The 13,628-nt window shown below is 32.1% G+C and overlaps 1 protein-coding gene across 3 annotated transcripts in view; it reads left to right on the top strand.

The window, feature by feature from the left end:
* Positions 1-13,628, top strand: part of Ythdc2 (YTH domain containing 2) — a 93,175-nt gene that overhangs the window by 49,631 nt on the left and 29,916 nt on the right. For all 3 annotated transcript variants that reach the window (XM_023716500.1, XM_004632227.2, XM_023716501.1), the window contains 8 exons: positions 1,055-1,233; positions 1,445-1,541; positions 1,621-1,708; positions 1,792-1,872; positions 5,251-5,333; positions 9,006-9,111; positions 11,001-11,120; positions 11,569-11,841. In XM_023716500.1, coding sequence (XP_023572268.1) covers positions 1,055-1,233; positions 1,445-1,541; positions 1,621-1,708; positions 1,792-1,872; positions 5,251-5,333; positions 9,006-9,111; positions 11,001-11,120; positions 11,569-11,841 — 1,027 coding nt within the window. The remainder of the gene's footprint in view (positions 1-1,054; positions 1,234-1,444; positions 1,542-1,620; positions 1,709-1,791; positions 1,873-5,250; positions 5,334-9,005; positions 9,112-11,000; positions 11,121-11,568; positions 11,842-13,628) is intronic.

The following is a 13,628-nucleotide window of genomic DNA, read 5'->3' as shown; positions in this document are numbered from 1 at the left end:
TTGTATGTTCATAAAGTTATGCACTGTTTACCATAATCAGTTTTAGGACATTTTCATCACCACAGAAGGAAGCTTGTACCCCTAAGTAGACACACCTCTTTTCCTCTTAATCCTCTCAGCTGTAGGCCAATCACTGTTCTACTTCCTGTTTCTAGAAATTTTCCTATTCTAGACAATTCATATAAATTGAATTATATAATGTGTGGTACTTTATAATTGGCTTCTTTCACTTAATATAATGTTTTTAAGATTTACTCGTGTAGATTTTCTTAAGATTGAATAATCATTCTGTGGATATACAGTAGTTTATCCATTTGTCAATGAATATTTCAGTTGTTTCCACTTGTAACTATTATGAATGATTCAGCTATGAACATTTGTATGTAGTATTTTTCTTAATTGACAGATATATGTAGATATATTTTCTTCCATTTCTCTTGTGTATTGACCTAGAAGCAAAATTGCTAAGGCATATAGTAATTCTTTTTTTTTTTTTTTTGGTGTAACCGGGGATTGAACTCAGGCCCTTGCGCTTGCCAGGGAAGCGCTTATTCCACTGAGCCATCTCCCCAGCCCCAGTAATTCTTTTTAACTGGTAAAGACTGCCACAATGTTTTCCTAAGTGGCTGCACTATTCTACATTCCTACAAGGAATGTGGGTGGATTTTAATTTCTCCATATCCTCTCCAGCACTTGTCACTTGTCTTTTTGATTGTGTCCATCTAACTGGAAGAAGATCGCCTTGTGGTTTTGATTTGTATTTTCCTGATGATGAATGAAATTGAACATCTTTTCATATGCTTATAAACATTTGTGTACTTCCTTTTGAGAAATGTCTTTAGTTTATGATTGTGTAAAAGCACTTATTAGCAAATTTTATATTGAATAAGGTGCTTAAAACCAAAGCATGAGTTATATTGCAGGTAGTACATGGTCACTTATATTCCTTAGGGCATATTGTAAGTTTGAGGAAGGGCATAATGGGAATTACTGGTCTTTAAGAGTTGCTCTTTTTAATGAAAACTGTGATTTGGTCTTTTTTTGTTTTTTAAAGTGCTTCATTGGAATTTGGAAATCTAGACGAAAGTTCTTTGGTTCAAACAGATGGAAATGACCTCAGTGCAGAAGATAGAGAGCTCCTGAAAGCTTATCATCATAGTTTTGATGATGAAAAAGTAGACTTGGATTTGATCATGCATCTTCTTTATAATATCTGCCATAGCTGTGATACTGGTAAATAAGTACCATCTAAACGAACTGTAGCAAAATGTATACTTGGCTTTAAAATTTATGTTTTGATGGTTTACATTTCTATGCAATTGCATTAATAATCATGAATAACTCATAATTTACAAGTACTTGAAAACACATAGTACAGTTATAATTGGTTATTTTGATTGCTTTTGATTTCACAAGATTTACTGTTAAAAAATTCTTCTTCAAGGTGCAGTATTAATTTTTCTACCGGGATATGATGAAATTGTTGGTTTGAGGGATCGCATCCTGTTTGATGACAAGCGTTTTGCTGACAGTACACATAGGTAAAATCTAAAGTTTTAAATTTGTTTCTTAAAATAACAGACAGGCACTACAGTATATTTCTTTTTCAATTGTCAACAGATATCAGGTCTTTATGCTTCACTCAAATATGCAAACGTCTGATCAAAAGAAAGTATTAAAAACTCCACCTGCAGGTGTTCGTAAAATAGTAAGCGTCATAAAAATTTTTCCCCATTATTATTAGTCATTGTTTTTATTTCATATTACTTATAAAATAATATTCTATTGCAGATTCTTTCCACAAATATTGCTGAAACCAGCATAACTGTCAATGATGTTGTCTTTGTTATTGATTCTGGAAAAGTGAAAGAGGTATGTAGAGATAAGTTGTATTTTTACTTAAAAGAAGAAGGTTCATTTCTCTTCCAACAAGTGTTTTTATAAACAGAATCCACTTTAGTGGAAAAATTTGTTAGATGAATTTAACATAGTAAATATTGATTTCACTCAAATGGTCTACCTTAAATTTAGTATATGGAATATAATTTATTTCAGCAAATTAGAAAAAAATTCTATCACTTTTTAAAAACTAGCAAGAAAGAAAGGGCTTGCTTCTAGTGAAAAATCACATCGCAGTGTGAATTCAGTTGTTTATTTTCTTTGTATTTCTCTTACCTGTGGTCATAGACCATGTCCCTTGTATTCATTGCTAGATTTTCAGTTCCTAATAGTAAGTGTAGTTCAAGTGAACCTTGATGAAAGATGCAAGAAAGCTCCCACCAACCAAACACACCTGCCCCATAAACCAGTGGTGAGCAAACATTAGCCAGCATTCAATCTAGGCTTGTGACCTGCTTTTGTAAAAACACATTCATCACTTTTACCTACTGTGTATAGAAGCTTTTACACTGTACTGACATCTAATTGCAACACCAACCTTATCAAATCCTAAAATACTTATAACTTGACCCTTTGCAAAAAGTTTTCTCACAACTGATATAAATACAAGGGCATATTTATTTCCTTTCAGTATAGTAATACCTAGCAGTTCTCAGTGCTCTTTAGATAGAGACATTCATTGAAAGAATGAAAGTGCTAAAAGTAATTGATCTGTCAAGAAAAGCAGTATTATTCATGTTCTAGAAAGTGTGTTATTAATGGCTGTGACTCATCCACATGGCTAACACTGACAAAGGATCTGCAAACTGTGGTACAGGGTTACAGGATAAATCCTGAAGGGACTTGACTGACCTTGTCAAATACAAAAGTTACATTTCTTGTTATATAGGTCTTGCTTTATCTTGGTCTTACAATCCAGCAAAAAAGTATAAAAATGAGGTATAAAAAGTAAAGACATATTAATATGCTGAGCTGTGAAAGGCTCAAGTCAACAACTTCTGCCATTGCCAGTCCTATGGATAACCCACTACTAGTATGTACTACTGGTTATATTGGATTATTTTGCTGAATTCATGCACCTACAATATTTAAATGGCAGTGTAATACCCATCTATAACAAAACTAAACAAGAAAAGAGGATACAAAGGAAGGACCATTTTGTATCTGTATATACAAAATAGTTAGGATAGTTATACATCTACTTTCTATTAATTCAATGAGAAGATTTGTACTAATAGTATTTGGACAGGATATCATATCTGCATCTTGTACTATGAATAACCACTAAGACGATAACAATATACAATGCGTTAATCTTTTTTTCAATAAAATTAATAAAAAGAAAGTGAGTTATGTTTGTTTAGTGGATATAAGTGATCATTTTTAATGTGAAGAAGTTAATGTTTTAATGTAATTTTTAAGAATCTCTTATGGAGAGTAACATTTTATTGGCCAGGGAGATGGCTCAGGAATAAGCGCTTCTCTGGCAAACGTAAGGGCCTGAGTTCAATCCCCGGTTCCACCAAAAAAAAAAAAAAATTTTTTATTAAAGAATTTGATCAGATTTATATAGTTGAGTACTGAAAAGAAAGGATAAAATTTATTTTTTGTGATAGGACAGTAGTGATTATTTTCAATAAATCTGAAGTGAGATAATACCAGATTTTATTACTCTAGAATTATGTAATGTGGATTGAAGTAGGTTTTGAATATGTTAGAAATTCCTCTAATTAGGTTGTATAAATTGTAAATTTATTTTTAGGTAAATCATAGCTTAAACATATAGGTCCTTCTAGTTAATTTACACACATGATTGACAAATAAAATACTTTCATTAAAAATTGAGTAACTTTATAAAAATTCTGTAGACTGTTATGAGTTTAAACTATTATGAGTTTTTTATTTGCTATATGTAGTTTTTAAAATTAATTAAATTTGTGTTACTGGGGCTTGAAGAAGTTAATGTTTTAATGTTTTTAAGAATCTCATGGAGAGTAACTATTTTATTAAATAATTTAATCAGATTTATTATAGTTGGATACTGCAAAGAAAGGATAACATTTGTTTTTTGTAATAGGACAGTAGAAAGTTATATCTGCCAGCTTTTATCATTTATTCTTAAATTATTATTATTGTGGTTTTTTGAGACAGAGTTTTGCTGTGTAGTTCAGGTTGGCCTTGAATTTGTGGCAGTCCTCCTGTCTCGGCCTCCCAAGTTGTGGGATTACAGACATATATTACTATGCCTGGCTTTTATTTTTTATTTTGAGACAGGGTCTCACTAAATTATTAAGTTATCCAGATGAGGCTTGAATTTGTGATTCTCCTGCTTCGCCCTTCCAGTGCACTGGGATTACAGGCATGTGCCACCACACCCAGCCTATATAGTTACTTTACATAATGGAAAACATGTCTGTGAATAACTGAGGTATATTATAGTTGGGATGTATTTTTTAAAAATATTTCTCTGCAGATTTTCAATTTAATTTCTTTCAGGCAATATGAGATATTTATGAGTTTTTCTTATATATTTTATATATAAGGGGGGCTGGTCAAATAGCTCAGCAGATTGAAGCACCTGCAAGCAGGCATGGGGACCAGGGGGTTTGATCCCTAGGTTTGCCATGCTGGCCTCGCCGCCAGGGAGTGCTGAGACAGCAATTGAGACATGCACCTGTAATCTCAGCTCTTGGGAGGATGTAAATAGGTGGATCACTGTGAGTCTGATCTAGTAGTGAGACTCTAATACCCATAGACCCTTCCCTAAAATACAAAAATGGGGGTTTATATATAAAAATATTTCTTATGTATATTCTATAATATTTCTTTTATATTTCTTATATATCTTATATATTTTTCCTTTGCAACATCCAAAATAGGCTTTTTAAATAGGTCAGCAGGAAATAAAGAGTTAAATATTCTTGTCTGTGGAGTAAGATTAGTTTAGTGATTGTTATTCTTCTGGGTTAGCTGTGTGGTAAAAGTATTTCAGAAAATGTTTCCCCTTATTACTCAGTCTGTGTGACAATGAAAATGTGATGGAAAATGACCTCCAGAGAGTAGATCCATTTTTGTAGTCTTGATTTCTCATGAGAACCTGCTTCCATGAATAGCAAATAGCTCAGTAAAGTATAGAAAAGGAAAATTTTATGGCTCTTTTTAATTTAATTTTCTTTTCATTCTTGTGTCCTTAGTGTTTTCAACTAGAGTACCTGTATTTTTCAGAGTCAGTACTTTATTCCATTTTAATCAAGATGAGAGTTTAAACTGAACATATTAAAATATGTTGATAATGTTTCCAGAATTTTCAAGTACCTTCTATGTTTTAACATAACAATTTAAATATTACAGAAATCCTTTGATGCATTGAATTTTGTTACAATGTTAAAAATGGTATGGATTTCAAAAGCTAGTGCTGTGCAACGAAAAGGCAGGTATGTAAAATGGAAACATTTTCACATATATTACATATTTATTGTACGTTCTACCTTCTGTAACATGTTAATGTCAAATCTTTGTGAAACCATTGTAATGCTTTTTTAAAAGCTGAATTTAAGTTACATTAAAGTTTAAGACAAAAATTGCAGACTGGTATAATGCATACTAAAATATAAGAAACTAAAAGCAGAAATTCTGTAAATATTTGCAATATGGGACAAAAGGCTAATTTCCTTATTATAAAAAAAAGCTCTTTTAAAAATTGAAAATCATTGAGCATGGCACATGCCTTTAAAACCAGCTCTGGAAAGCTGAGGCAGGAAGATTTCTACAAGTTTAAGAGCAGCTTCAGCTACATAGTTCAGGGACAACATGAACTATACATATACAGCAAGACCCTGTTTCAAAAAACTGAAGAAAAAAAGAAAAGAAAAGAAAAAATCAAAAACTAATTATAATGTATATAGAACAAAACAGTTGGTTTACCACAATAAGTATATGTGCTCTTTTAATACATTACCTCATGTATACCACCACATATATACCAACATAAGTATAAATTAAGGAAACTTTTTATCAGATTGAGTTTGATAAAAATGTTGTACAGTATATACAATATAATGGCAAAAAGGATGGGCCAGGGCACTTTCTTTTTATACTAATGGGAGTATAGATTGCTATGACTTCTTTCAGAGGGTAAATTGAAATTATCCAATTATGGCCTTTAATCATGGGTTTCACACCTCTTAATTTATCCTTATTATACTTGTATGTATGTGGAAAGGTGTTTGTTGAAGAATGTACTTTGCAGTGTTATATATAATAAGACAAAATTTAGGAGCAATGTAGTGTCTATTGTGAAATGATTAAGTTATGTTAATTACAGAGTGGCATATTAGGTATCTGTTAAAAGAAGGAATGTGTATATGTTCTCATGTGAAAAGAGTTTTCATATATTTATGTAAGTGTATGTAGACATATCCACAGACAAGAAACATTAAAAACTATAGCATATTGATTATGCATAGTGGGAGTTTTTGGATGTTGATAATATATGTCTGTGTGTGTTCTGTTACTTATGTTACTATGTATTTTGATTAAATTTCTTAAAAAATTTATTGTGATGTTGGAGATCTAACACTGGGTCTTCTGTATGCCAGGCAGGCACTCTACTAAGAATGATACTCCAGCCCTTTTTTTTTTTTTTTTTTTTTTTTTTTTTTTCAGACCAGGTCTTGCTGTGCAGTTCAGGCTGGCCTTGAACTCACTTTGTAGCCGAGGTTGGTCTCAAACTCTCAGAGATCTTCCTGTCTCAGCTTCCTGAGTGCTGGGATTATAGGTGTGCACCACTGTGCCTGGGTCCCGCACAATTTTTCATTTTTAAAAATTTACTTATTTTTTTGGGTACTGGGAATCAAACAGGATGCATATTACTGGTGTCATTTTTTCAGTTTTAAAAAGGAATGATTAAAGTGTATCTTTTTTAATAATTACTTATAGTTACTATTGTATCTTAACTGGCCGGAAAACATGAAATGCTAACTTTAAAGAATGCCTTAGAGGTGGGCATAGTGCCACATGCCTGCAATCCTAGCAGGAGCTGGGCTGAGGCTGTAGGATTTCTGGGATTTCAGGGCCAACTTGAATTGCATAGTAGGGCCCTGTCTCAAAAACAAACAAAGAGAACCCTAAAAAGAATACGTCATATACTGAAGGTTTATTTATAGAATGCCAATGAAACATTATTGTCTTATATATTAGTTAATTGATTGGTCTCGTGATAAAGTGTGACTTCAAACATTTAGTTGGATTAGGTACTGTTAATACTATGTTATCTAAAAATAAGGGTCAGAAATTATGGAAATGGGGCTGGGGAGATAGCTCAGTGGCATAAAAGTCTGCCTGGCAAGCACAAAGAAAAAAAAAGGACAGAAAGAAAGAAATTATGGAAGTGTTCGTTGTCATTTTTTAATATACATTTTTATTGAAATCTTTAAACTGTGCACATGGTAGGGATACATTGGCTAATAAACTATAGACTGATAAGTGAAGTTTAGTGAGTCCACTTTGGAATTCAGTGTATTGCGCAATTTTAACACTGCATGATCAGTGCGTAATGTTTCTAGGGGAATTAAAGTTGAATCTGAAAAATACAGAGGAGCTGTGAAAGGGCATTTCAAAAGGGCAGAAGGAAAGAGTAAGAGATCAGTAAGAAAGAAACAGCAGGCAAGTTGGGTAGAATTTAGTTTTGAACAGAATAGTAAAAATTGGGCTGAAATTTGGGGATAGGTCCTTAAAGACGATTTTTTATCTTTCTCTTTTAAAGTCGTGAATTACAAATAACAAAATCACAGTATTCTTCAGGTCTTTGGAGAATAGATTGTCAGGAACAAAAAATGATGGTGAGGACTTGCTCTCCTAACTTTTATCTATGTGCAGATGAAGTTGAAGGGTAGCCTTGGGTCAGTGATTTAGCTCAGCGGACTAAGCGCCTGCTAGGCAAGCACAGGGACTGGGGTTCAATCCCCAGAACCACCTGCTGTGCTGGCCTTGACCCCAGGAGCAGTGAGCTGGCCACAGATACTGGGCGTGATAGCCCACACATATAATCCCAGTGTTGGGGAGGCTGAAAATTGGAAGATCACTATGAGTCTGAACTGTGTAGTGAGACCCTGTACAAAATACAGGAAGAAAAAAAAAAAGATGATGAAGGTAACCTGTATTGATATAGTGCTGGTATAAATAAAAGAAGTAAACCATTTTTATAAAAGAGATATTAAGGAGAGCAATGTTGTGTGTCTGGGTGAAGAGAGGTAAGGAATAGAGTAGAATGAAAGATATTACCCAGGTTTTTATCTTAGAAAATTTGGTGCTATTGTCAGATAGGGAGATGGAGCATTTATTTGGGAAGAAAAACCAACTTTTGGTTGTGTTGAATTTGAGTTGACTGTGGAAAATTCAAATGGAATTGTCTAAGAGACTTATGATATATAGCTATATAATTAGGATAAGGAGATTTAGGATGGATGACAGTTAAAGCTAGGAGCATAATTAAAATCACCTCAGGAGAGATGGTTAGTATAAGAGCAGAGGGCAGAGGTCCATCCTCTGAGACATCAATTTTTAAAATGTGGGAAAGGACTTAAGACAAAGTTGGGTATGTAGGAAACCTAAAAGATACATTGTAGGGAGTATTTGATGAAGAATTGTATGGTCCAGCAATGTAGAAGGGGATTCTGTGTCTCTTATTACTTAACATAGTCCCACCATTAGTTGACATAGTGACTGGATGTGTTTAAAAGAAACTGCTTGTTTTCATGGCATTTTTCTGTTGTTTCATAGAAAGTTACACAGGTCTCTATGATTATGAGATAAATTGATTGAATGTAGATTAGCCAGTATTTATTCATGCTTTGCTCTTTACTTGATCTCAAATGTATATTTTAATTTTTTACCATATCCTTAACAGATATATCAGGTGTTATTTGTGAATCTCAGTAAGTGAAATGAACCCCTGACAATCGAAGTATTTTCTAAAAGGATTCTTGGGGAATAAGGATTCAAGCTCAGATGTCTTTGTTTTTCTCTTTCTCAAATCACATTACTTTTACAGTTTATTATAACCTGTATTCCTTGTTTGAGTATTAATTTTGTATTTTGTTTTTAAGAGCGGGACGATGTAGACCTGGAATTTGTTTCCGTCTGTTTAGTAGACTCCGATTTCAAAATATGTTGGAATTTCAGACTCCCGAACTTTTGAGAATGCCATTACAGGTAGAAATTTAATGCTAAAATATTTTCTAGTGGGTAAGGAGCTTGAGGGGCCAATTTAACTTCTACTACTTGGATTTGCAAAACAAGCCATTTATAAAACAGTTACATATTATGGATGGTGGGTACTGTATAACAAGATATTTTTCTGTATAAAAAGATCATAAGATTTCAAAATTTTAAGCATTGACTGAATTAAATTACAGGCCAGTTTATAAGGATAGTGTTTTTATGTACTATTTTAAAATTTCAGCTGTATAGTATTCATTCGAAAAATTCTCGATAGAATTAGAAAATAAAGTTTGTAAAGCTAATACTGAAATCTCAGAGATGCTGCAATTACCTTGATAACTTTGAAACCAGATTCAGTAAGATTTCTTGGCCTTTTTTTTTTTTTAGCTTGTAGAACTTCATAAAACAATCAGATACACTGTGTAGTTTGTAAGGAAAATTGCCAGAAGTGTGTTAATTTGCTTCTTTAGTGTATTAGCTTAGAGGATGGCTTCTAAACCATTAAAGAGTTGTAGGATCATGTTTTTGTCATACACATACCTCAAGTGATTTTTCACTTACGAATGCCTATGTCTTTCTCCTGGTGTTAGTCCTATGTTTTTCCATGTTGCAAACAGGATAAAAGAACTTAGACTTGTGAAAAAAAATTTTGGCAAGGCAAACTATTTCTTCAAAAGGGTATGCTTCCAGACAAAAGGCTTATTCTGCAATTTATCCTTAACAGTTTATCCCTGAAGGGAGATGTAGTCACTGTGCCTGGCTGTACTGTTGGGGGGTGGGGGGTGTGATGGTGGTGGAACTTACACTCTAACTCCATTGGCTAGTTTGATGAGGTCATGGTTGCTAGGCAAAACATATCCTGTGACTTAGGAATCTTGTTATAAACAAAATTTATGGCAAGTGGACATGGCCTCTTATCCTAAGTTGTCTTTCTGAGGAATGGTGAAACAAACACATGTCCATTTTACAAAAATAAGATTTTACAGAAAAATGGAGATTTATATAAAATGAAGTTATCTTAAGTATCCCCTTTGACAGAAAAGACTTCTTGTACTGGAATAAAACCTAAAATTCTTAGCAAGGGTCTGAATTATGTGTTCTTTTCTGTGTCTCCAGTTTTGTTTCTTGTCTTTCCTCTATAAAGACTAGTAATTTTAATTTCTCAAATATATCTTATTTCTTTGTACTTTAGAGTATTAACATGTGTTGTCTTCCTTCCTAAGTTCTTCTTGTGTCTTTTCTGTGATACATTCCTACTCTTTCATTATGTATTAAGTAAGTGTCATTACCTGAGGGAAGCTATCTTTATATTCCCATGGCCTCCCTCTTCTGTTTTTTCCTGAAATTCTATTACCTGTATCCATCATAACACAAGAATTGTAATTAGGTAGTTAATTAAATATTTAGTTTAAAGGTCTTTTCCACACTACAATATAAACTGCATGAGAGCAGACCCTTGTTTGTTTTCTTTTTCTCCAACTTGTTACATAGTGCCTTGTACCTACAAAGTGCTTAAATATTTGTTGCATGGATAGAAATATTTCAAAATATAATAAATATATAAGGGCAAAGATAATATTTTTGCATAATGATTCTGAGTGTTTACTGTATGTGTAAGAACTCTGTGAGGAGATGTTGCCTGAGCTGACTTTGGCAATTTTGGTCTCAGTTGACTAAGGATTTTTATTAAGATTCTGGCACCTGATGGTACAGTACAAGCTTTCTATATTCAATAGAAAGATGGTACCCTCTATTATTCATTCTAATTTGAGACTTTATAAGACTGTGTTTGGGAACTATGGTGTCCATTATTTCTCTAAAAATGAAAAATCAATGTTTTTTTCAATTTTTCAAAAATGACTTACTGTTTTGACTTATAGGAACTTTGTTTACATACCAAGCTGTTAGCTCCAATTAATTGTACCATTGCTGATTTCCTTATGAAAGCTCCTGAGCCTCCACCAACTTTAATTGTAAGAAATGCTGTACAGATGCTTAAGGTTAGTGTCTTAATAGATTTATTTTACTTGACTTGTATTACTTAAAATTTAAACCAAATACGTTTTAACTAATTTTATGTTGTTGCAATACTGTCTCAGATGATCAGATTCTTTGAATAGCCCTCTTACAATTAATAATGGCTAAAACAATATATGTATGTATATATGTATATATATTTATATATGAAGAAAAGTCTTTTATGAGATACAGTAATAAAAGAAAGTTTTTGTTTGGTTAAGATAGTCTCACTTTGTAGTTTCGGGTGGCCTTGAACTCATTATGTAACCTAGGATAGCCTTGATGTGTTTGTGATCCTCTTGCCTCAATCTCCTAAGTACAGGTGTGTACCACCTTGCCTGACTGAAAATTTATACTATTTTTTTCTGGGCTTTTAAAGTTAAACACAGTTTTTGTTCATGTAGAATTCTGTTCTCTGTTTTGATTTAGACAATAGATGCAATGGATACATGGGAAGATCTCACTGAACTTGGATATCACCTGGCTGACTTGCCAGTAGAACCACATCTTGGTAAAATGGTGCTATCTGCTGTTGTTTTAAAGTGTCTGGACCCCATCCTTACAATTGCCTGCACACTAGCTTACCGAGACCCATTTGTACTGCCTACTCAGGCTTCTCAAAAACGTGCTGCTATGCTTTGTAGGAAACGTTTCACTGCAGGAACCTTCAGTGATCACATGGCACTTCTCAGAGCATTCCAGGTACCATTATTGTCATTTGTTTCTGAAGATGTTGTGTTAAACAGGGTTTTGGAATAAGTGTAACAGTTTAAAATAATAGCAATAATAAAAATTCCATTAATTTTGTGTTATTTGTGAAGTCACATTTTAATAACAGCCCAGAAAAATATCTTCTTGCTGTTAATATGTTAAAATTATCACTTTTACTGTACTTTGTTTTTCCCCTTATTTTCTTCATATGAGAATATATGTGTATACATATATATGTATATATTTAGCTTGAAAGAAAATTTTATTATATTTAATATCTGTTTATTAGATTTTTAAAAAGAATACATCTTTTTCTTGTGTTCAGGACACCATGTCAAGAACATAATTTTATAAAGCAAAAATCATTTAAAACTTTTTTTTTTTTGAGTAGCATTTGGATATTTTATTTCATTGTCTTACATTTAAATATTGGCTTTATACAGTACCTACAAATTTTGCTCTACTTAAGCCATCAAATATCACCTGTCTTTACTGTATTGAACAAACTGGAGAGCTGTATGTAATTTTATAATGAAACATAGAGAACAAAGAACTGACCATTTTACTATGAGCATAAAATGAGATACACCACATTCATATCTTAAAATCATATGTTAAATTATATTGCTTTTTCTTCAAATTATGATATCTTAAAACCATCAGCTTGAGGATTGGTAAATCATATAGTATTACAGAAATAAAGGAAAATAATTAAGGAAAAGAGAAGATAATATATACCCTTTTGTTCTTGTTTTCAATTGATCTGAAATATACTTTCTTAAAAGAAATGACGGCAATAACATTTATTGTTTATAGTGCATGCAAAACTAAACAACTCACATCAGGATAGAAGACCAATGAAAAACTTGTTACAAGGAATATGCAGTACATGTGAAACTCATTTTTAAAGCCTTTATAAGTACATCTTTAAAAATTATATAACCCTAAATACAGAATATATATGCCTATAGAAAGCTTGCATTTAAAAATTGTAAACACACAAATCTCATCTTCCTTTAAAGATCAGAGTAGTAAAATGCTCCTGTCTTCAGAGTTCACATGAATCCAAATTTTAACATTCATTTCTTTTTAAAACATAATTTCTACAGTTACATTTTATATGATTAAATATTGCTATACATAAAATGGTTCAGCCACCAGTATGAATATATTTTATTTGATTGTTATCATCACTTCTAACATTGAATTTATGGTGGCTTATTTTTATATTTTTCATAAACTTTTATTAACATAAAACTGTGTCAACATTATGAAAACAAATTGTCCGAGAGCAGTTTTTACCATACAGGAATTTTTCATCAAATTGAAAGGCTTTACTCTAGAGATAACTATTTAAAATAACATTTGTAAGCCACTACTGACAAACATAATCTGACTGCAACTTTAATTAATCAAAGATATATTTAATCACAAATTGTGCCTGAAGTTTGTAGTTTGCAACTATAAAACTAATGCAAATATGTTTGAGATTATATATATGTGTATGTATATATATAATGATAGAAAAACAAGCATCAAAAAGTGTCATCACTTTTAATTATCATGGATATATTGAAGATCACATGAATATCTGAAATATTACTTATAAAGAATGGACTCAAAAGATACCTGAAGGAATGTAACTTAGAATTTATCTGAAATACATGAAATTCAGTAAAATATTTTATCTTAACTAAATGATAATATATTGTATTACAGTGTGCAGCAATCCTATATAATACTGAAAAATAAAATTATTTAGTTTTAGATAATTTTAA

This window comes from Octodon degus, unplaced genomic scaffold, assembly GCF_000260255.1.
Source record: "Octodon degus isolate 3935 unplaced genomic scaffold, OctDeg1.0 scaffold00048, whole genome shotgun sequence".
NCBI lineage: Eukaryota > Metazoa > Chordata > Mammalia > Rodentia > Octodontidae > Octodon > Octodon degus.
Note: the sequence above shows the minus strand (reverse complement) of the source record. Positions and strands in the feature narration are given on the sequence as shown.